This window comes from Drosophila ananassae, chromosome 2R (assembly GCF_017639315.1).
Source record: "Drosophila ananassae strain 14024-0371.13 chromosome 2R, ASM1763931v2, whole genome shotgun sequence".
NCBI lineage: Eukaryota > Metazoa > Arthropoda > Insecta > Diptera > Drosophilidae > Drosophila > Drosophila ananassae.
In genome coordinates this window covers 11,777,302-11,796,793 of record NC_057928.1, presented here as the reverse complement: position 1 = coordinate 11,796,793, position 19,492 = coordinate 11,777,302, and the positions used below count along the sequence as shown (strand labels likewise).

General features: G+C 41.8%; 3 protein-coding genes across 6 annotated transcripts; 2 read left to right on the top strand and 1 right to left on the bottom strand.

Annotated features, from left to right (window-relative positions):
- Window positions 1–866: 866 nt before the first annotated feature.
- Window positions 867–5,623, bottom strand: LOC6506471. Of its 4 annotated transcripts, XM_001957768.4 has the most exons (6): window positions 5,236–5,623; window positions 3,817–5,181; window positions 3,653–3,752; window positions 3,425–3,586; window positions 1,041–3,366; window positions 867–988 (listed from the first exon to the last, which is right to left on the bottom strand). In XM_001957768.4, the coding sequence occupies exons 2-6, from the start codon at window positions 5,075–5,077 to the stop codon at window positions 893–895; spliced, it is 3,945 nt and encodes a 1,314-aa protein (XP_001957804.2). In that variant the 5' UTR covers window positions 5,078–5,181; window positions 5,236–5,623; the 3' UTR covers window positions 867–892. The 4 variants fall into 4 exon arrangements, with proteins under 4 accessions (XP_001957804.2, XP_032310230.1, XP_032310232.1 ...); XM_032454339.2 differs by having other exon boundaries at window positions 3,817–5,623; XM_032454341.2 differs by having other exon boundaries at window positions 3,425–3,583; window positions 3,817–5,623.
- A 9,475-nt stretch (window positions 5,624–15,098) lies between these two features.
- Window positions 15,099–16,996, top strand: LOC6493460 (odorant receptor 67d). The gene is made up of 4 exons (XM_001957769.4): window positions 15,099–15,890; window positions 15,950–16,387; window positions 16,440–16,629; window positions 16,683–16,996. The coding sequence occupies exons 1-4, from the start codon at window positions 15,553–15,555 to the stop codon at window positions 16,902–16,904; spliced, it is 1,188 nt and encodes a 395-aa protein (XP_001957805.1). The 5' UTR covers window positions 15,099–15,552; the 3' UTR covers window positions 16,905–16,996.
- A 195-nt stretch (window positions 16,997–17,191) lies between these two features.
- On the top strand, window positions 17,192–19,168 carry LOC6493461 (odorant receptor 67d). Its single transcript, XM_001957770.3, has 3 exons — window positions 17,192–18,020; window positions 18,074–18,263; window positions 18,318–19,168. Exons 1-3 carry the CDS (start codon window positions 17,215–17,217, stop codon window positions 18,534–18,536), a joined length of 1,215 nt encoding a protein of 404 aa, XP_001957806.1. The 5' UTR covers window positions 17,192–17,214; the 3' UTR covers window positions 18,537–19,168.
- The last annotated feature ends 324 nt before the right edge of the window (window positions 19,169–19,492 follow it).

Here is a 19,492-nt window from a genome sequence, read left to right as displayed (position 1 = left end):
AAATTACTTGTTTATGAAACTTAGTATTATTATATTAATTTAATTTTCAATGAAGCTGTAGAGACCTTTAAGTTGTCAAGCTTTACTTTCCATATCTATTACCTATTTTGTGGCCAATATTTTCTCTCAGTGACGGCTAGAATGTGGCAGCCACATCGCCTGGCTCACGTGCATATGACAGTGGAGTAAACAATTTCATTTCGCGCAGCAGGACCCACAAGATAACTGCTACAAACGAGACACAAGATGCTGCAGTGGCCAGGTGAAGGGAGGAGGGTGGAAGGGCAGGAGCTGGCAGGAGCAACAGCAGCAAGGACAACGACAGCACTTGAGTTCTGTTTTCGAAGCTGTCCAAGAACAACAACCACCCGCAGCAGCAGCAGCATAAGAAGTTGCGTAAATATATTGTCCTGTCGCTTATTCAGGGACGGGGGTTTGGGGTGGATACGGGAAAAGGACTTCGCAGGACTCCGGACTGCGGACTGCGGTCGGTTGGGACCAATTCGAAACTCTCCTGCCATCGCCGTGGGCGTTGGACGCAGTTAGTCGAGCGTGCCTGGCGGATTTTTTAATGCGTGCCTCTATAAATTTTGCACGCCTTTTGTAAATGCGAGGTCCAAAAAAATAAAAGGAGGTTAGGGCGATTTTTTATTGGAGAAGGAGGTGGAGAATGAGGAGCGAGTGGGTCGTGGGCAGCTGTACACGTGGCCAAAACCGTTTTTTTTTCCCCCCCAGAAACTGTCAAATTGTCCGCTCTGGGGGTTTGTCTCTGTTTACGAAAGTCTTGTATATTTGTCATGCGAAATGTTTATCCCCAATATCTTTTCATAAACAGCACGGGCTAAGGTGCACATAAAGAAATTTGGTTGATTTCTAAAAAGTATTTCTATATTTACAGACATTTTTGTGTTTCTTTAAGAGTACCTGACTCATTAGAACTTGTTGCACTTTGGGGTTCAGAAGCTAATCCATCATCTTTGCTTTCCTGCTTAAAAATAAAAATGCTTTTAAGTTTAATTATAAATCTCTCAAAGACTCACTTCTTTTTCGGTCACTTCTTCATCGTCCGCTTCTGGAATATGCAAATCAAAGTCTGACTCACAGGCGCCTCTAAACTTGGCCATGTCCAGAAACTGCAGCCACTCGCAGGCCTCTGTCTTCATCTGATCCAAGGACTGCTTGGTCTTGGAACGATGGCCCTTCGGATCATCGGGACTCACACAAAAGGCCAGAAGCAAGTTGCGACGGGTGAAGCGAATCAGGTAGAACGGAGCATTCTTGGTAGAATAGGCACTGATCAGAAGCTCCTCTTGAGTGGCGACCGCCAGAGGATCCTTGGCAGCGCACTCCTTTCTTTTCTTAGAAGATTTTGCTGGTCCGTAGTCCTGAAGGAGTCGTTGAAAGTCCCAGATGGACAGTTGACAGTCCTGACCACCCACCACTAGGAGGTTGTTGTCCAAACAGAACTCCATAGTGTTGATGTGGGCATTGTGGTAGTCCAAGTACCGAATCAAACGCTCTAGAGCCGTGTCCCAAATCATGATGAGGTTGTCATCGCCCCCGGAAACCAAGTAGCGGCCACACAAGGAGAAGGTCATAATGGAGATTCTGCGTCTATGTCCCCTGAAGAGGCGAATCTCAGTGCCATTGATGACGTCCCACATCCTCACAGTGCAATCGGCAGATGCTGTGGCCAGGTAATGGCGATTAGGATGGAAGAGGCACATGGTCAGCTCAGCCAGGTGCCCCTCCAGGATGCGAGTTGGCTTCTTGCAGTCCTGCGTCCAAATCCTGGCCATGCCATCGTCCGAGGCTGTGGCGAAATAATAGCCCAGTGGAGCAAAAATCACATGGCAAACGGGAGACAAGTGCCCAGGATATATGACTATACAGCACCAGGATAGCAGGCACCACAGTCTCACACTAAAGTCCTCTGAGCAGCTGAGCAAGTAGCGATCCTCCGGGTTGAAGCAACACGAATAAACAGGTCCTTGGTGGCCCAGGAGAGTGCGCCTCGTGTACTTCTTTAGGGGATCTATCATTCCCTTGTCGATCCCTGCCATTCCGGTGTCCAGAATTTTAAGCCAACTGGCGGACTTGAGTTGAACCAACTTTGTGGGCTTCAGGGAAAAGACGTGGATCGAGGAGGCCAAAGTCCCAAGGGCTATCATTGTGTTGGCTTCGGAAAAGGTGGCGCACAGGACCACATCGTCAGAGGCAGGAGCTGTGTAGAGATAGGTCGAGGGCAGATTATCCCGATCCAGTTTCACTCGATGCTTTTCGTCGTTTTTTCGATGCAGCAAGTCCATTCGTTTCGGAGTAGGAGTAAAGATCCTTTCGCCAGGAGGAAAGTGTACATTCCTGTGTGGCGGCGACTCGTTCCTCTTCTTGCGACGTCCTCGCAGGAAGGGCCTAACGGTGAACTCCTTTTTGTGGAGTGGTTCTGGGGCGGCCCAGAAGAGCACTTCCAGAACTGGTTTCCCCAAAATAGGTCGCTGCTGGGGCTTCTCGTCCTCGCTGTAGCTTAGGATACGGAAATGGGTGAGCACTTTCTCCTGGTGGCTCCTGGGCCACTCCTCCAGCTGGAAGAGCAGCTGCCGGAAGGCCCCCTTCGACATGTGCAGCTCTAGCTTTTCATAACCAGCCAGCTGCTTGCGAGCCTTGTTCGGAATATCCTCCAGTCGGCAAATGTCGGCCAACTTGGTCAGCCTGGAAGTGTAGGACTCGTTCAGCTGGCAACTCTCCTTTTCCAGGAAATCAATGGCCCGTTGCATATTGTCCCCGGCCACCATCTGCATGTAGGTTATGGCCATCATGGGATACACCATGAGATGTATCTCGAACCTGTGATGACTGGGTACCTTGGGAACCATCCTGATGAGCCGGTGCACAGCCTGCTCATACTCCTCGAATATATCCTCATCCTTGATAACCATGAAGGAAAGGTTCTCCCTGTTCTGCTGGTACGTCAGTGGATCCTCGTAGAAGTCGAAGCCATCGTTGAGATTGGTCGGATCTTTGATGGGCTCCTCCTCCTCGGATTCGTCACTGGCGTTGTCGTGCGAATCGGAGCCCTTTTCGATCCTCCTAAGCCTCTCCTCTTCCTTCAAAATAGCCTGGAGCTCCTCCTGGGTGATTTCTCCTTTGTCGACGGGTCGAAAGGACATGTCGTCCCAGTAGCTTAACTTCTTCTTGGCCGTGGAAATATCTTCCAAATCGGAAAGATCATAGGATGGGCCACTGCTAAAGCTAAAATTGGAACTTGTTTCGCTGCCACCAAGATCCTCCTCGCCCTCCTCCTCCTCAGGATCTAATTTTGTGTCGGTTTTATCTTTCGTCGGTTTATCTTCCGGCTTATCTTCCTCACTAAATTTATGATTTAATACTAATATTAGTTGATGGTTCTAATTTCTACATAACTTACCTCTTTGTAGGCTCAGTAATCTCTGGCTCCGGAGGCTTAGGAGTCTCCATCATCTTAAACTGATTTGATTCCGCGTCGTACAAGGGCATCGAGGGCATGGGACCAGTTAAAATGGGCAATGAAGAATACTCTACATTGTTGTTATTAGGGGGCTCTTCACTACTGGAAGACAGAAGTTAAAAGCCTATAAAAATACCTCTATGATGAATACTATTATATTATTCCTACCCGTTCTGCTCCACTTTCTGAGCCATTTCAGATTGATTGGCAGTTTCCACGGACAAGCGGTTAGTGTTTGTTTGCTTATTAAACCACCGGCATAAGGAATCTGTAATCATACATCTTATAAATTATAAATCACCTACTTTTCTTTTATATTATAATAAGCTGACCTTCAGAGAAGCTATCGGAATCACTATCCCGTCGAGAACTGGTACTGCTCGACTTTTCCGTATCGCTCTCCTCCAGAGGCTTACTGGTATCATCCGATTCCCCTATTTTTAGACCCATATGTGACTCGAACTCCGCCAAAAACCATTTGTTCATTTTTGATTTATTGAAGTCTTCCTTTCGATGGTGTTCCCTATCCTGCTTATCCTTTTTGTCCTTCAGCTTTTCTTCTTGAGATTCATCAACATCTTGATCGGACAATGGCTTCTCATTTTCATTTGAAACATTTATCTCTTCATCATTTTTTTGGTTGTCTAAGGACCCTACATTTTCGATAAGAGGTTCCTCAGATTTTTCGACTTCCACTGACTCTCCGGTCTGATCAAGATCATTTGTTTCTTCATCAGATCCTTCAGTATCTACAGACTCTTCGCTTTTATTTAAATCGTTTGGGTCTTCATCGGAATCTTCGGAGGCTTTTGACTCTTCGCTTGAAGAGTTTGAATCGTTTGAAGAATCATCAGATTCTGAGTTCTCTGACTCTTCGCTTCCATTCAATGACTCACTCCCATCAGATTCATGACTTAGTGACTCTTCATTTTCATCTGAAACATTTAATGATTCCTTAGAATCTTCTACAGACAACTCGTCCTCGTTTTCATTTGAATTTTCTACAGGCTCTTTATCAGACTCCTCTTTTTCACTCACAGCATCTGCATTTTCATCAGAGTCCTGGATGTATAATGGCTCTTTGCTTTCTTCTATGACTTCAACATCAGAGTCGTCAAGGTATATAGGCTCCACGGTTTCATTTTCATCAGAGTCCTGAATGTACAGAGCCTCTACACTGGCATTTAAGGTATCATCAGATTCCTGGATGTATAGTGGCTCTCCATCGTCCTTTGAAGCATTTAATGTTTCATCAGAGACTTGAATGCAGAGGGCCACCTTGTTGTCATTCAAAGTTTCATCAGATTGTTGGATGTACATAATCTCCCCGTTTTCGTTTAAAACATTCAAAGACTCGCTGTTTAGATTCAAAACATTTACAATTTCATCAGAGCCATCAATGTATATTGGTTCCCCAGTTTGATTTAAAACTTCCTGCGAGCTTTGGACACATACTGGCTCGTTTTTTTCTTCCAAAGTGACTTCCTCATTGTCGCTAGCATCGTCTAGCTCGATGACCTCAATGTTTGGGTTATCCTCCAGTAGGGCCCGGAGCTCCGCCTCTATATCGTCGTCTATATCGTTGTAGGACATGATCGCTAATTATCCTTAGAAAACTTTTGTTTCGCTCTTCAGCTATTGCAATGCAAGCTAATGCAAAGAAAACTTTCCTGTTTGACATTTCCCAGAATAGAAGGCTGCATTTTCGATAAGTTGTAGTGCTGCCATATACATTAACTTTATGGCATTACCTGTTCAACTTAGCGGTTGATTTTATTCATTTAAACTTTGAATCAATTTTTGTACATTTTTTCGACAGCATACCGATTTGAAACAAAATGCTGACACAGCATCACATGAGGGCGCCAGAATCCTGGGATAAAAACCATCTTGGGATAGGGAAATGAGCGGGCTGGTCTGTAGGTAAGACAAAAAAATTAATTTGCATATCCAATATTCAACGGATTTGCTGCTGAAACAAGGTTTCCCATGCCGACCATAAGGGATTCATGTTATGTGATACCCTGCAGTAGGAATAAATTATTTCCTTGAAATAGGGTTACTGAGCCAATAATAGACACAATTGAGTGATTTATTCAGGAAGTATTAGAAGCTATATTAATGACATATTTAAAAATGTTTTTCTGATGTTTCCAGGGCGTAATGTGGTCGACTACCCGGCTATCCTCCATTAAGTTATATTTTTTTAAACTCAATTTTTAGTGGAATTGCCCGAATATGCTGGCAGACCCGCGACCCGCGGATGCGTTTGGCATTCTCTGCAATATGTCGAGCCCGGCAACTCACTTTTCTGGGCCCACAAACCAGATAAAAAGTAAAGTCAAATGCAAAATAAAAAACACAAAATGATAAAAAACCGGCGAAAGGACAGCCCAGCCCGCAGAAGCGAATTTTGTGCTGCATATTGTTTTGTAATTTCGGCCATGATTTATGGCTGTCGGCCGAAAAAGTCTTTAACGGCTTTAACGACCGATCGCGAATATATATGGCAATACATGGATGGGTATTTGTGTCAATTGTCAAGGCTGCTGTTAGACGGGAACAATGGCAAACAAAGCCTCATTATGGGATTGAAAGCCAAATCACTTGATATGTAATGCTGGCTGGTCGCAAATAAATCACACTGCCGCATAATCCATTGTAAGTGTCGAAAAAGTGCAATTGAAATGCAAATCCATGCAAATCGATACTTGAATCATCATCACCCAGTCGGTGCTGCCATCGCAGCAGCACCACTAACTTCAACATGAATGATTCATGCAACGCACGCGAGCAACATGCAACATTCAAATGCAAATAATGCCCGAATGCAAAATGCGAAATGCGAAATTATCCAAAAATGCAAATATGTCGAGTGCGAAAATTTTCCAAAAGGGGTGCGGCTAGGAAAATCCCGCTGTGCCGCTGTGAGGACAACAATCAAATCAAAATAAATGCACCACACCGCACCACACCAATGCCAGAACTGCAACAAAGCCGCCAAAAAATAAACATGCCACAAACAATGCAACACAACGGCGGCGAGGAAAAGTGCTTGTGGATTTTCGCACTTCCGGTTAACTGTTGCTAATTTGATTAGGGAATTTTCTGAGAGGAGGGAGGGGGGCATTGGGTGTGGGCTGAACTCGGCTACAGAAAGGGGGTGTGGCAAGCGAAAAGGCCATAAACATTTTTAGCTGCCGCCGATTTCGCTCTGGCCTGCCAACTTATGCAAATTATCTTGTGTGATTTATGCCCGGAATTTTCTCGCTCGCCTGAGGAGCAGAAACTTTGCTCCTTAGGGTGTTGGCCGTAAATTGAATTTCATAAAATACACTGTAAGTTGATGGTGGAAAGTTTTCAACTATAAAAGAGAATACATTGTATTTCTACAGTGTTTGATATTCATATTCGAACTTTTCATTCGCATGTCCATAAAAATAATTTCACACACAAAATAATGAAGCGGAAGCTGCTCTTTTAAAGTCCTTTCTAAAGCTGCCTAACCCAAGCTAGGATTCAAATTTAAATAGATTTAGAATTTATTCAATTCAATCATATCCTGTCATCTTGCCACCAGGAAACTGGTTCTTCTCAACTCGTTCTTCCTGTCGCGCATTGTTCATCCCGACGATTGTCATGCTAATTGAGGCGAGAGGCGCAAAAAAAGGATTCCCAGGACTCCTTGGACCAGGTAGAAGAAGCCGTAGAGCTTAGTTCCTTCCCAGACATTGTCGCGTTGAGTGCTCGCCGGTAGCCAGTAGTTAAATAAACCATAAAACAAGCAATCAGCCATGGAAAACAAATAAAGCCCACCCACAAAACATAAGCTGGGAAGACTGGGAGGTTTGTGGTTGGGTGGGTGAGTGGCGGGACAGAAGGACATCGGTGGAGAAACCACAGGCATGACAAACATTAACACGGCCTCTGACGCAATTTAACACCAATTACAATATCCGTTACATCTAATTATTGTAAGATGGCCAAAAGGAAGCCACTGGGCAGCCGGCCGTCTTGCTCGACGACTAAATTAAAGAAAAACACCTAGGCCAGGACATGGGTGGCGCCATTTGCGGTTGCCAGGACATTAACAATGAGCAGGACGAAAAACAGAAGCAGGACCAGTGAAGGCAAATGGCGGCTATAAAACAACAGTGAACAGTGAGCACAGGACCCATGAAATATGAGCAGGAAACGAAAGGAAAACACCGTCCTGGCCAGGACTCGGGGCTTGAGTTTTGGGTGGTTGGGGCAAACATTTCTTAATTTCCAACAATTTACGCTGAAAGCTTTCCGCGCTCAAATGACGCACAGACGGCTGCAGGACACCAGTGTCCTGTCCTGTTCTTTTCTTCGCTCAACTTCCTCTCCTTGAAGGCGACGATGATGATCTAACGCCATTATTTCCCGGCCAAACGACAGGCAGTTGTTAATGGGGCTTACCACTTAAGCGCGTCGGCATAAAATAAACACGCGGTCTGCCGCCCCGCCCCGCCTACCGTTTTGCTCCACCCACTGCCCACCAGCCGGATGTCCTGGCAAATTAATTAACATGGCGCTCCATCGCTGCCAGCAATTTTCACACTCGAAACATGGGGATTTAATAAATACAATTTTGTTATAAGAACTTTTTTAAAATTAGTCTTCCCAAATTAAAAAGTCAAGATAGAAAGACATTCTCCAGATAATAATTTCCTTACCTCTATGATACATTTAATAATTTTAACAACTCTATTTTGTATGTATCTTGAAACATTTCCTTATAAAATCCTGTTCATATCCTAAAAATGTTTCTTGTGCATCTCTCGAATTATTTCCTTCAATATACTGTTGTTTTTTTGGCAGTTTTTCTCCCCAGACTCAGACTTAATTGTGAACAGTCTTGTCCAGTCCTTGAGGGTATCCTCAAAAAAGACTGAAAAGAATAGTGGGGTTTGGGAAAGTTGGCCATCGGCTGTTTAACAATTAAGAAACGTTTAAAGTTGGCCGAAAAAAAAAGTTGGGGCGCGGCCCTTCTTTGATTACAAGTCTGGTGGATGGCAGGCAGGCAAGCTGGCTGCCAGGACACGCAGGATCCTTTGAGGTAAGTCCAGGACATTGAGCATACGCGGCACGTTGTCTGCATCCGTTTGACACCTTTTGTCGGCCCAAAATGGCGACGGAAATGAGCTGTCCGTACGTGACTTGTTTTCAATGTTTCCAGCAAGTTGGAAATGTAAAATATTTCGGCCGCTCAGGGCCGATTGTTTGGCAGCTCAAAAGGGTCAGGCCAGCCATCGAGGAAACTCTTTAAGCTGACCCCAAGGCGACTCTGTTTAAAATTCCAAATTTGTGCACTCGCTCAATTTCCTTCCATTCCCCAGAATGTAATTACCCAAAAAAGCGAGTGAAAATCTTTCTGATTTGACACGAATTTGTACGGCTCTCTGCCTTCGCCTCCGACTCCGTCCGGAATAATTAGTGTCCATTGAAGGGGACGGCCCACTGTGGTGGTACGTGCCAAACACAACGCCCTGCGGCAAGGACGAACGCTCCTTCGAGGACTGTCCTGTCTGGCCGGGTCTGGTCTGGCATAATTGCAATTAAAATGTTCGCCGGGAAGTGCAAACACTTTGAGGCAATTGCCGTGCACAGAAATAATAACAGGCAGATTGTGCAAATTAAAATATAATTAGAGACAAACAAGACGCCGAGCAGAGGCTGCTATTAAGAAATTGCGGGCACTTGGAGAAATCCTATGGAAGTGGATAAAAGGAGGTCTTGCATTTCTGTTAGCCACTAATCTTGTGCCAAAAATATTAATATATTATGTCTTTCTTTTAACAAAATAAGCAGTGCAACTCCCATTAAAACCCACTCCCATTTTCTTCAAAATTACAGTGTAAACAGTGGCGCCCACTGGCGAGCGGTGGCCGCGCAATGCCACGCACTTTCCACTGGAAGAAGTCTTGTGTGTGGCTGGAAATTAGCGTGCGACAGCCCTCCTCTTTTTTTTCCTTTTCCGAGGGTTGAAAGTGGAAGCGAGACAGAGCTACAGAGCAGGACGGAGAGCGTAGATCGAAGACAGCAGAAATACCTGGGACACATGGGCAGGTGGGATGGGGAGTGGCGGCGGTGGGGGGGCAACTAACGAGCAAGTAATTTTGTGGGCCAACTGAGCCGGACGCCCAGCGTCTTTAATGTTGCCTTGACTACTTTAAGCCGCCACTGTCTTGGCCTTTGCCCATATCAAGTATACGCCATCATGGCCAGAGGCGTGGGGTGGTTTTATTTCGGGGGGTGGGCCTGTGAGGGTCGTTTTTTCTTCGGAGTTTTTTTGCAGGCCACACCTTCCACACTCGCAGGGGTGACTAACAACTGAAATTTTGTTGCCGGCTGCGTGCGCCGAGCGTTCGCTTTCACTTTTTTGTTTGCCTGGATTTTCGATAAAAAAAAAGAATAAATATAAATAAAATATACAGGAAAAAAATGGGAATAAAATGAAATAAAATAAAAGCGAATTTGGGAAGAACGAAATTTGTTCGCTGGCACGGCGAAGGCAAAAATCTGCTTTATGAAATGTCAAAACTTCAAAGCGAACTCAACTGAAATGCAAGAAAATGAGAAAATATTCACTTGAGTGCGTATGCGCTGTCGACGCTGACGGCGCTGCCATCGTCGCTGCCGACGTCACGTCCCAGGCTGTTGTGTTTCCATTGTCCTGCCACCAAGGATGTGAATGCTGTTGTTGTTACTGCTGCTGTTTGAACTGTTGTTGATAGCCTTTATTAGTTGTTGGCCCAAAGCTTAGGCGCTTACGCTTACGAACTCGCCTCTTCCTGCTTACTCCCCCTCCCACCCGAATGTCCTTGGAGGATGCCAGGATGCCAGGACTCGTGCGCTCAGCAAATATATAAAAAAACGTTTTTCTTTTTTCTTCTAGCCTCGTTTACATTCTTTGTTTTCCATTCGTTTTTCGTTTGGAGTTTACTTTTTTCAGTTCCGGCAGCAAATTTTATTAAAAATTTTATATTAAATCAATTGCGTGGAGATTTTCTCCTTATATTCCGTATTTTTTGGGCAGGGGGTGTCAGATGTGTTCATGCATAAAGTTGGCCTGCCTGGGAGGGGAAGCCAAACACAAATTTATTTGGTTTGAAGTAAGAAAGTATTGGCCGCTGAGTCTATTCACAGACTCCTTCCATACAACAAAATTGCAAAAAATGTACAACACAGAGTAAATGAATCTAAGAACTCACAAGGAACGATTGCTGATTGGAGAAAAGTAATTAAGGAGCACGAAATCGCTCTTGAGGAAAGGTTCGTTTCCCTGAAGAATACCCCTTCTCCCAGTCAATTAGCTATTCCATCTTCAACTAGTGTTTATCATAACTCAGCTTTAGAAACGGCCGAAAACAGTCTTATTAATATTTCATCCGAAATTGCTTCGTTTCTTTTGGCGAACAACTCAGAAACCCCAGTTAATATAAGATCATTTCTAGAATCCATTAAAACAAAAATAGCAAAAACTAACACAGAGATTGACCTAAAAAAAATTAACCTTTCAACTTAAATACTTAAATAGACATTTGTTCATTGTTTTGTGATTTTAAATAATTATAGTAAAAATTTTTTTATTTTTAGGTTAAATTAATGCGTTTTCTTTTCTTTGTGTTTTTTCTTATAATTCAAACCAATTAAAATCCTACAATATAATATTCAAAGTCTAACGTCACAAAACAACAAACAACTCCTGGAACTTTTTTTAATTAATAACAACATAGACATAGCCATTTTATCAGAAATTTGGGTTATTAATAATTCCATGTGTAACCTAGCTAATTATAATTTTATCTGCAAACCTCGCTGTGACGGTTATGGAGGCGTAGGCATTTACGTTAGGAAATATATTAAATACAAAATTCTAACCTTCGATACCAACAACGTTGAGACCATAGCTATTACTACTAAAAACTTAAAACGTAATCTTAATATTTTCAGCGTTTACTGTCCTCCCAATACGAATGTAAACGATTTTAAAGCAGGCTGCAAGGACATTCTGTCTACTGCCGCCAGACTCAAGGATCCCTCACTTGTAGGGGGCGATCTTAATGCCAAGTCACCCATCTGGGGCAGTTCTATACAGGACAGTAAAGGACAAGCATTAGAGCAAATCCTTTTATCAACTGGTTTCTGCTGCATCAATAATGGATCCCATACATATTCCCCTAATCCAACATATAGCTCCGTACCCGATGTAACTTTTATAAACAAAAATACCTTCTCCGCTAACTGGTCCGCGTCCAACTCAAAAATATCGAATAGCAACCATTTCCCCATAACAATTGAGATTTCAAACTGGTCCGCTTCCACAAATGTCCTCAGAACCATACAACCCAAAGTTCTTGAGGATTTCTCAAAAATTAATATTACCTCTATTGATAACCTTTGTAGCTTAACTAAAGACATTATGGAAAAAAATACGATTCTTCTTGACGAACGTAATAAATATATACCCAAAAAATATTGGGACGAAACTTGTGAGAAACTTTTCAGACTGAGAAATGCCAGTAGGCAAAAATACTATAAAACAAAGCTTATTTCAGACGCTGAATTATTTCGAAAATATAACAAAAAACTAAACAATTATTTTTACAAAGTACGCAAAATTAACATGAACATGTTATCTGACTCACTATCTAACCCCCAGTCCTCAAAGGAGTTCTGGCAAAAAATTAAGTCCTTAAAAGCATACAAGCAAGTCAAAACGACCTCAAAACTCTTTGATGATGAGGATCATCTTACCTTCCTACAACACGTCTCAACATCCCCGGACACCACAGGCTGTATTTATTATGATTTCCCACAAATCGAGCTCGAAACTATAAACAAAATATATTTCTCTCCTTGTGATGTTTTGTGTTTTTTGAAATCCCGAAACCCGCATTCTTCTAAGGGTCTAGATAAAATATCCTATAATATGCTACTCTCCCTACCCCCCGAGCAAGTTGACAAGTTTACGTCCATGCTAAACGATATCTTCAACGAAGGCAAAATACCAGAAGTGTGGCGTAGAATCAAAATCGTTCCAGTGCCTAAAAAAAATCTAGATTCCTCAGTGATCACCAATAACAGACCTATTTGTCTACTTAGTGTCGTATTCAAGTGTATGGAAAGCCTTGTAAAAAACAAGCTAGAAGAACACATTGCAATCAATAGCCTCCTTCCTGACCGATCCTATGCGTTCAGAAGAAATCATTCGACAGCACACTGTATAAATGATGTCATAAACAACGTTGCCAATCTGAAAGCCAAGGGCTTTCATGTTGTAGCTGCAGTCCTAGACTTGAGCAAAGCCTTTGATTGCGTTAACATCTCAATCCTCTGTAAAGTCCTTTGTGATCTTGGATTTAACCACCGATACATCAATTTTATCATTGAATTCTTAAAGAAAAGGATACTTGTCATGGGTAAAACCGAAGTTACGGTTAGCAAAGGAGTCAGTCAAGGAAGCTGTTTAAGTCCCATCCTCTTTAATCTCTACACTGCTGTTCTTCATTCTATAAGCGACCACCAAAGCCTCATTTTTCAGTACGCGGACGATTTTTTCCTTATCTCCTACAGCAAAAACTTCTCGGACGCAAGGAACATACTTGAACAAAAGGTCAATAACTTTAACAATATCTGTGATACTATTAACCTTACTTTTAACCCGTTGAAATCGTCTGTGATACATTTTAACAATAAAAGACGTACACTAGGTATAATGTGTAATAATTTATTAATTAAGGAAGTTGATCATGTTTGTTATTTAGGGAGAACTATCTGTACAAATAACTCAACCATCAAACATATTAGACACACGCTTTCAAAAGCCAATCAAACTAACATGTTTTTAAATATGTTAAGTGGTTGCCGTTTTGGCATTCATCCCGGCAAAGCCATTAACCTTTTTAAAGCTTTTGTTAGACCAAAATATGAGTATGCCTGCTCATCTTTTGCTAATATTTCTAAGACTGTTTCATCTGCTGTTCAGGTTCATGCAAATTTATATCTTAGAAAATCTCTTGGACTTATTAAATCAACCCCGGTTAACATTATTTATCACATGGCAAGTGAACTTCCTCCAGCATACAGGATGAAGTTTGCGACAGCTAAAGAGTTAGCAAAAATTTTTGCCTTTAACCTTCCGGCTGCCTCTCTTTTAAAAAACAATTTTTCCGCTAAGAACACTAGCTATATAAAGACCTACCTAGAATTTAAAGATATATATGATTCCATAACACATGTTGACTCCTTCACTCATAAGCCTAGGATTCTAACATTTGACATTGATTTTTTCAAAGGTGTATGTAGTAACAAAAATTCTTCTAACCCTGACTTGGTGAGCAATTTAATGAAAGAAAAACTTCGTATTCTCTCTGACAAAAGTTATGACGTTATTTTTACCGACGGTTCTGTTAAAGATAATTTCACTGGGAGTGCTTTTTACCATATAAATAGCAACACAACGAAGAGTTTTTATATGAACAAAAAATTATCCTCGCTCACTGCAGAACTTACAGCCCTAGAGAAAGCCATTGAGTTTGCAATTGAACAACAACTGGTCAAGGTAGCTATCCTGTCTGATAGCTTGGGTGCTTTACAAACCCTCAAGAATTGCCATTCTTCTAATCGCATAGGGTCTGAAATCTTAAAAAAAGTTAACTCCAATCAAAGTATGCTGTACCTTCAACTCCATCACGTTCCTAGTCATGTTAATATTAAGGGAAACGAAATAGCTGACAATGCAGCGAAAAACGCCAACAGCTCAGGAACACTTATCAATTTTAAATATGAGATCAACGATGCTATTAACCATATTTATAATATAATTAAAATTGAATGGGAACGCGATTATAATGCCTTCTGTTTAGAAAAGAACAGGGGTTATTGCAATCTATTTCCTTATGTCACACATAAGCCATGGTATAGTTCCAAACACTGCAATCTCAATAGATTACAAGTTAAGCAAATTAACAGGATCCTCAGTGGCCATTCTTTTGATAGATACACTCTATTCAAACTAAAAGTGTATGACAGCCCCAACTGTGATTGCAACCTCAACACCATAGAAGACATCTCTCACATTCTCCTGAAATGTTCAAAATACAATAATATCCGTCGAAGATTCCCGCTTCTGCTTAAATATAATGACATCTATCAATTTTTCAAACAAGAACCCATTGAAAAATACAATGCAATAACTGATTTCATCGAAATGGCAAAGATAGATCTATAAGATACATTTACTTTATTTAACTAACTATCGGAATATTGGATTTAAGTATCATAATGCACTAACATAACAATTCACCCTCATAATCATATGGTCACTCTAAACAATCGTTTATCGTTTCATGTATCATCACTATATACATATGTTTATACCATCAACATCAATGTATAAATAATTTGTTTGCAAATCTTTAACAAGTTTCTCGAAGTTCTTAATTTCACACATAGGCGTTGGCGTTTACCCGTCTTCACGGGACGGCCAAGGAAATCTTCCCCCTCGTTGAGCTGGGAAGTAACTTAATATCAAAAAAAAAAAAAAAAAAAAAAAAAAAAAAAGAAGTAAGAAAAGTGATATTTTTACCTAAAAATGGGATGGGGATAAGATTAGTAATTGCTCATTTAAGAACTAATAGAAAACTTTATAAAATATGGTAAAAAAAAAATATTGCCGGTATGCAAAAAATAAATAGGTATGTAGGTGTGATTAGGAAGGCAATTGTAACTGCAATACATGGATAATATCCCCATAAATTTTTAAATAGGAGAATGACCAATTATTTCTTAGCAAAGTCGAAGAGAAAATACACTTTCTTTTACTCTTGGTATATAATTTTCAATGCTCGTGTTTGATATAATTCTATATAGACCCCCAAGACCTACTTTTAATTACCTCTCTCCTGATTGTTTTTCTAATCGCTCCCATTAAGTTGTCAATATTTTGACAGTTGTGGCCAGCAAGGCATTCCAATAAAAGCCACGTTTATCCACCAAGCCAAAACATTCAAGTCTTAGCTTCAGTTTCGTGTCCTACAATGTCAAAATCAAATAAAAAACTAACGCCCGTAGACCGGTATCTGAGAATAGTTCGCGTTATTAGATTCTTTGTTGGATTCTGTGGCAATGATGTGGCCGATCCGAATTTTAAGATGTGGTGGCTGACCTACCTGGTACTGAGCGCCATTGGGATGTTTTTGGCCTGCACAGGATACACAATTTACAGGGGAGTGGTGATCGACGGAGACCTCACCGTTATCCTTCAGGCCATGGCCATGGTGGGATCTGCTCTGCAAGGACTAACAAAGCTTTTGGTTACGGCGAACTTGGCACCTTTATTGCGTCACATACAGTATGGCTACGAGGATATCTACCGGTGGGATAAGGACAATTTTATGGGCATTGAAATCATATAAATATTTCTTACAATCACAGAGAGTATGGTGCCAAGAGCGGCGAATACATCAAGTGCCTGGAGCGCATCATTAAGATCACCTGGCGGATCATGATCAGCTTTTTTTGTCCTTGTCTGATGAACCTGATTGCCGTTGTGAGTTTTCCCATCTTCTACTTGGTGGTCTACAAAAAGAAAATCATGGTCATGCAATTCCTGATGCCACTTATTGACGAAAAGACCGACACTGGCTACATGATTCTCTCGGCGGTTCATGTGGGTCTCATTTTCTTCGGTAGCTTCGGCAACTACGGTGGCGACATGTATCTCTTCTTATTTGTCACCAATCTCACTCTAATCAAGGATATATTTTGCGTAAAGCTAAAGGAACTCAATGAAGTGGTGCTCAAGAAAAACGAATACGAGCAGATGAGAGTTATGCTTTTCGATTTGGTGACCTGGCACCAAAAATATCAAAAGTTTGTATCGATTTTCGTAAAAAATAATCAATTTTAATACGATTCTTTAAAGCATTCTTTTGACAACGAGGAGGATCTACAGCTTTGTGCTTTTTGTCCAGCTCTCTACCACCTGCATCAGTATGCTGTGCACCATTGCCTGCATTTTTTTGCGAGTCTGGCCAGCAGCTCCCATCTATCTTCTTTATTCTGCCACAACGTTGTATGCCTTTTGTGGTCTTGGAACAGCGGTAGAAATTTCGGTAGGCTAGAGCTCCTTTATTCCAATAAAATACTATTTTATTTTATTGTGCAGAATGACGTCTTGATCAGAGAGATCTACTCCGGTTGTTTGTGGTATGAGCTGCCCGTAAAGGAGGAAAAAATCATCATCCTGATGCTGGCCAAGGCCCAAACAGAGCAACATCTTACCGCTGCCAATATGTGTCCTTTGTCCATGAACACCGCCCTCCAACTGACCAAGGGCATCTATAGTTTCAGCATGATGCTGCTGACTTACCTGGGATTAGAAAAATAAGTATAGGAGCACAAGGAAAATCTTATAACTAGACAAGCACCAACTGTATTACAGAGTCGATATTCTCAATAAAGATTTTAAATCAAACCTAGAAAGATATTGATTTTTTCTAAGGGAGAATCCCTCGGAACCCTCTTTTTTAATTCATTGAAAGTCCAGCGCAGTTCTCAGATTATTACCCTAATCAATTAAAACCACTTAGCAAATCCCACGCCAATTAAGTTACAATTATTTGTCACCTATAAAAGCCATTAAACTGGGCCTAGATTCAATTCAATTCAAAGTGACCCACAGTAGACCTGCTAGAAAGATGGCCAAAGAGGATCTCTCCCCGGACAGGGAAGAAAGTGAAACTATTTATAAGGAGTTCAAGAAATTAAGGAAAACACTGGATGCATGTGCTCGGTTTGTGGGCTACGAGGTCACCATTCCCACCTTTAAGATGAACTGGAGGTCCTATGCCATTATTGCCATTTCCGTAGTCTTTGTGATGGGATCATTTTACACTATTTATGAGGGATTGTTCATTGGCGGGGATTGGATGGTGCTTTTGCAGTGTACTTGCCAGGCCGGAGCCGCATTCCAGTCCATCGCCAAGATAATTTTTTATATAAAAGATCGCCGATTTCTTTGGGAGATTCTGGATATATTGGACGCCACCTACGAGCACGAGAGATGCGGGGAACACTATAAAAGGTGCTTGCAAGAGGACTTCCAGCTCATCAAGCTGTGGATGAAAGGATTCGGAATATTATACTGCATTGTAGTCTTATTATGCGTTTTGTTTCCTCTAATCTACTACATCCTGTATAAGAAAAAGCTGTTGATGATGACATTTCTAGTGCCTGGCATGAATCCGGACACCACATATGGATACTCTCTCCTCACCTCCTTTCATTTCGGGTGCATGGTGTGCGGAGGCGTGGGAAACTATGCCGCCGATATGTATTTGTTGTTCTTCATTTCGTCGGCTCCGGTCTCAAAGAACATCCTGCGCTGCAAGCTTCATGATCTAGATGTCAAGCTAGATGCTTTCAAATCCCACAACCAAATCAGTTCTCAAGAAATCCGCGAGGATATGGTCAAAATTGTCACATGGCATCAGAAATATTTGAGGTAAAAGTTTTTCAAATTTTTAAGGATATGATGTTTTGATTGACTTCCTTAAGAGTTCTTGAGTGCTCGGAACGCGTCTTTTTTGTGATTATTTTTGTGGAGATTGTGGCCTGTTGTGTGAGCAATCTGTCTCTTCTGTACTGCATTCTGAGAGGCGACTGGCCGTCGGCAAAGGTGTACATCTTCTACTCAATCAGCACATTCATGATGTACTGCACCCTCGGGACCATTGTCGACAATTCGGTGAGTTGGGTGTCCTTTAAATGAGTTTTTTGCTTACAATTGGGGTTTCCTTAGAACTTGGACTTCATGGATATCGTTTATAATTTCCGTTGGTACGATTTACCTCTTTCCGAGCAGCGGATCATGCTCTTCATGCTCCGGCGATCCCAGGCCACCAGCGGGCTCTCGGTGGGAAAAATGATGCCCCTTAATATGCAGACCGCCTTGCAGCTTTCTAAGTCCACGTACACGGTCCTGATGATCTTGCTCCGGGGCAAGGAGACTGTTGATTAATTTTAGCTCTTTGTCTAATGAACTTGCCGCCTAAGAATTTAATAAACAGCCCCGCCACTTTTTATGGGCACACACAAAAAACATAATGTCTGTTCGGCCACAGACCGTGGAAAATAGTAGAGGAAAGAAAAAAAAGGCGGTCAATGTAAATGAGGGAAAAGTATGAAAAAGCATCGTTGGTAAGTTGTAAAAATTGTCTTTTAATGCCGCGCAAATCCAGCAGATTGCCACGTAGTGCTAATAAAATAAAGTTATGTCCGGGCATAAAGAACAGAAGCCCCGCACACCAAAATAGTGTGCCACACCACCTCAGCAAGGAACACAGAAAATAATAATATCCACCGAAATCCACAAAAAATGGCGTTGAAAATTGAGTGCGCGGGCGCAGGACGAAATCATAGGATGGTTGATTGGGAGGGGGGCTGTGAGGGGTCGGTAAACGCATCATTAATCAAATGTCCGAAGCGTAAGCACCGTTATTCATCATTGCTTATGGATAAGGTGCCCCTGCCCAGCTCTTTGCATCTTCTACGTCCTCTGGAAGCCCCACTTCATCCCCTCAAAGGCAGAGGCGAGTCCTTAAGAAAAACCTCATGAGTTGCCATATTCTTTTGAAGCTTTTTTGGGGCGATTTGGAGGCTTTACTTTAAAGTTTATTATTTGAAAAATATGATAAAAATATTTCTAATAAATAGATTTTATTTTATACATCTGGGAAGCATTTCCTTTTGATAGAAATATATTTAAAAAAAACCCTATATTTGTAGAATTATTCTGTAGACTTATAGAAAATCCATACACACGTGTCCTATTCCAAAAAAAATCCACAAAAAAACGTGTCCTGCTCCGCACTACTCCCCTGTCCACCTTCTCCGATAAGTTCGCTATTTTTCCCCACCCACAATCACTCTCCCAGCCACCCTAATGGCGCATATCAATTTGGCTCAGCCACGTGC

Bases quoted from the DNA above. Each gene is read 5' to 3' on its own strand.
- LOC6506471 (XM_032454339.2), bottom strand. From the start codon at position 5,077: ATGTCCTACAACGATATAGACGACGATATAGAGGCGGAGCTCCGGGCC. The intron at 3,753-3,816 runs GTCAGCTTATTA...GTATGATTACAG, and splicing joins TTCCGATAGCTTCTCTGAAG to ATTCCTTATGCCGGTGGTTT. The intron at 3,367-3,424 runs GTAAGTTATGTA...TCATAAATTTAG, and splicing joins ATTACTGAGCCTACAAAGAG to TGAGGAAGATAAGCCGGAAG.
- LOC6493460 (XM_001957769.4), top strand. From the start codon at position 15,553: ATGTCAAAATCAAATAAAAAACTAACGCCCGTAGACCGGTATCTGAGA. The intron at 15,891-15,949 runs GTGGGATAAGGA...TTACAATCACAG, and splicing joins GGCTACGAGGATATCTACCG to AGAGTATGGTGCCAAGAGCG. The intron at 16,388-16,439 runs GTTTGTATCGAT...GATTCTTTAAAG, and splicing joins TGGCACCAAAAATATCAAAA to CATTCTTTTGACAACGAGGA.
- LOC6493461 (XM_001957770.3), top strand. From the start codon at position 17,215: ATGGCCAAAGAGGATCTCTCCCCGGACAGGGAAGAAAGTGAAACTATT. The intron at 18,021-18,073 runs GTAAAAGTTTTT...GACTTCCTTAAG, and splicing joins TGGCATCAGAAATATTTGAG to AGTTCTTGAGTGCTCGGAAC. The intron at 18,264-18,317 runs GTGAGTTGGGTG...GGGTTTCCTTAG, and splicing joins GGACCATTGTCGACAATTCG to AACTTGGACTTCATGGATAT.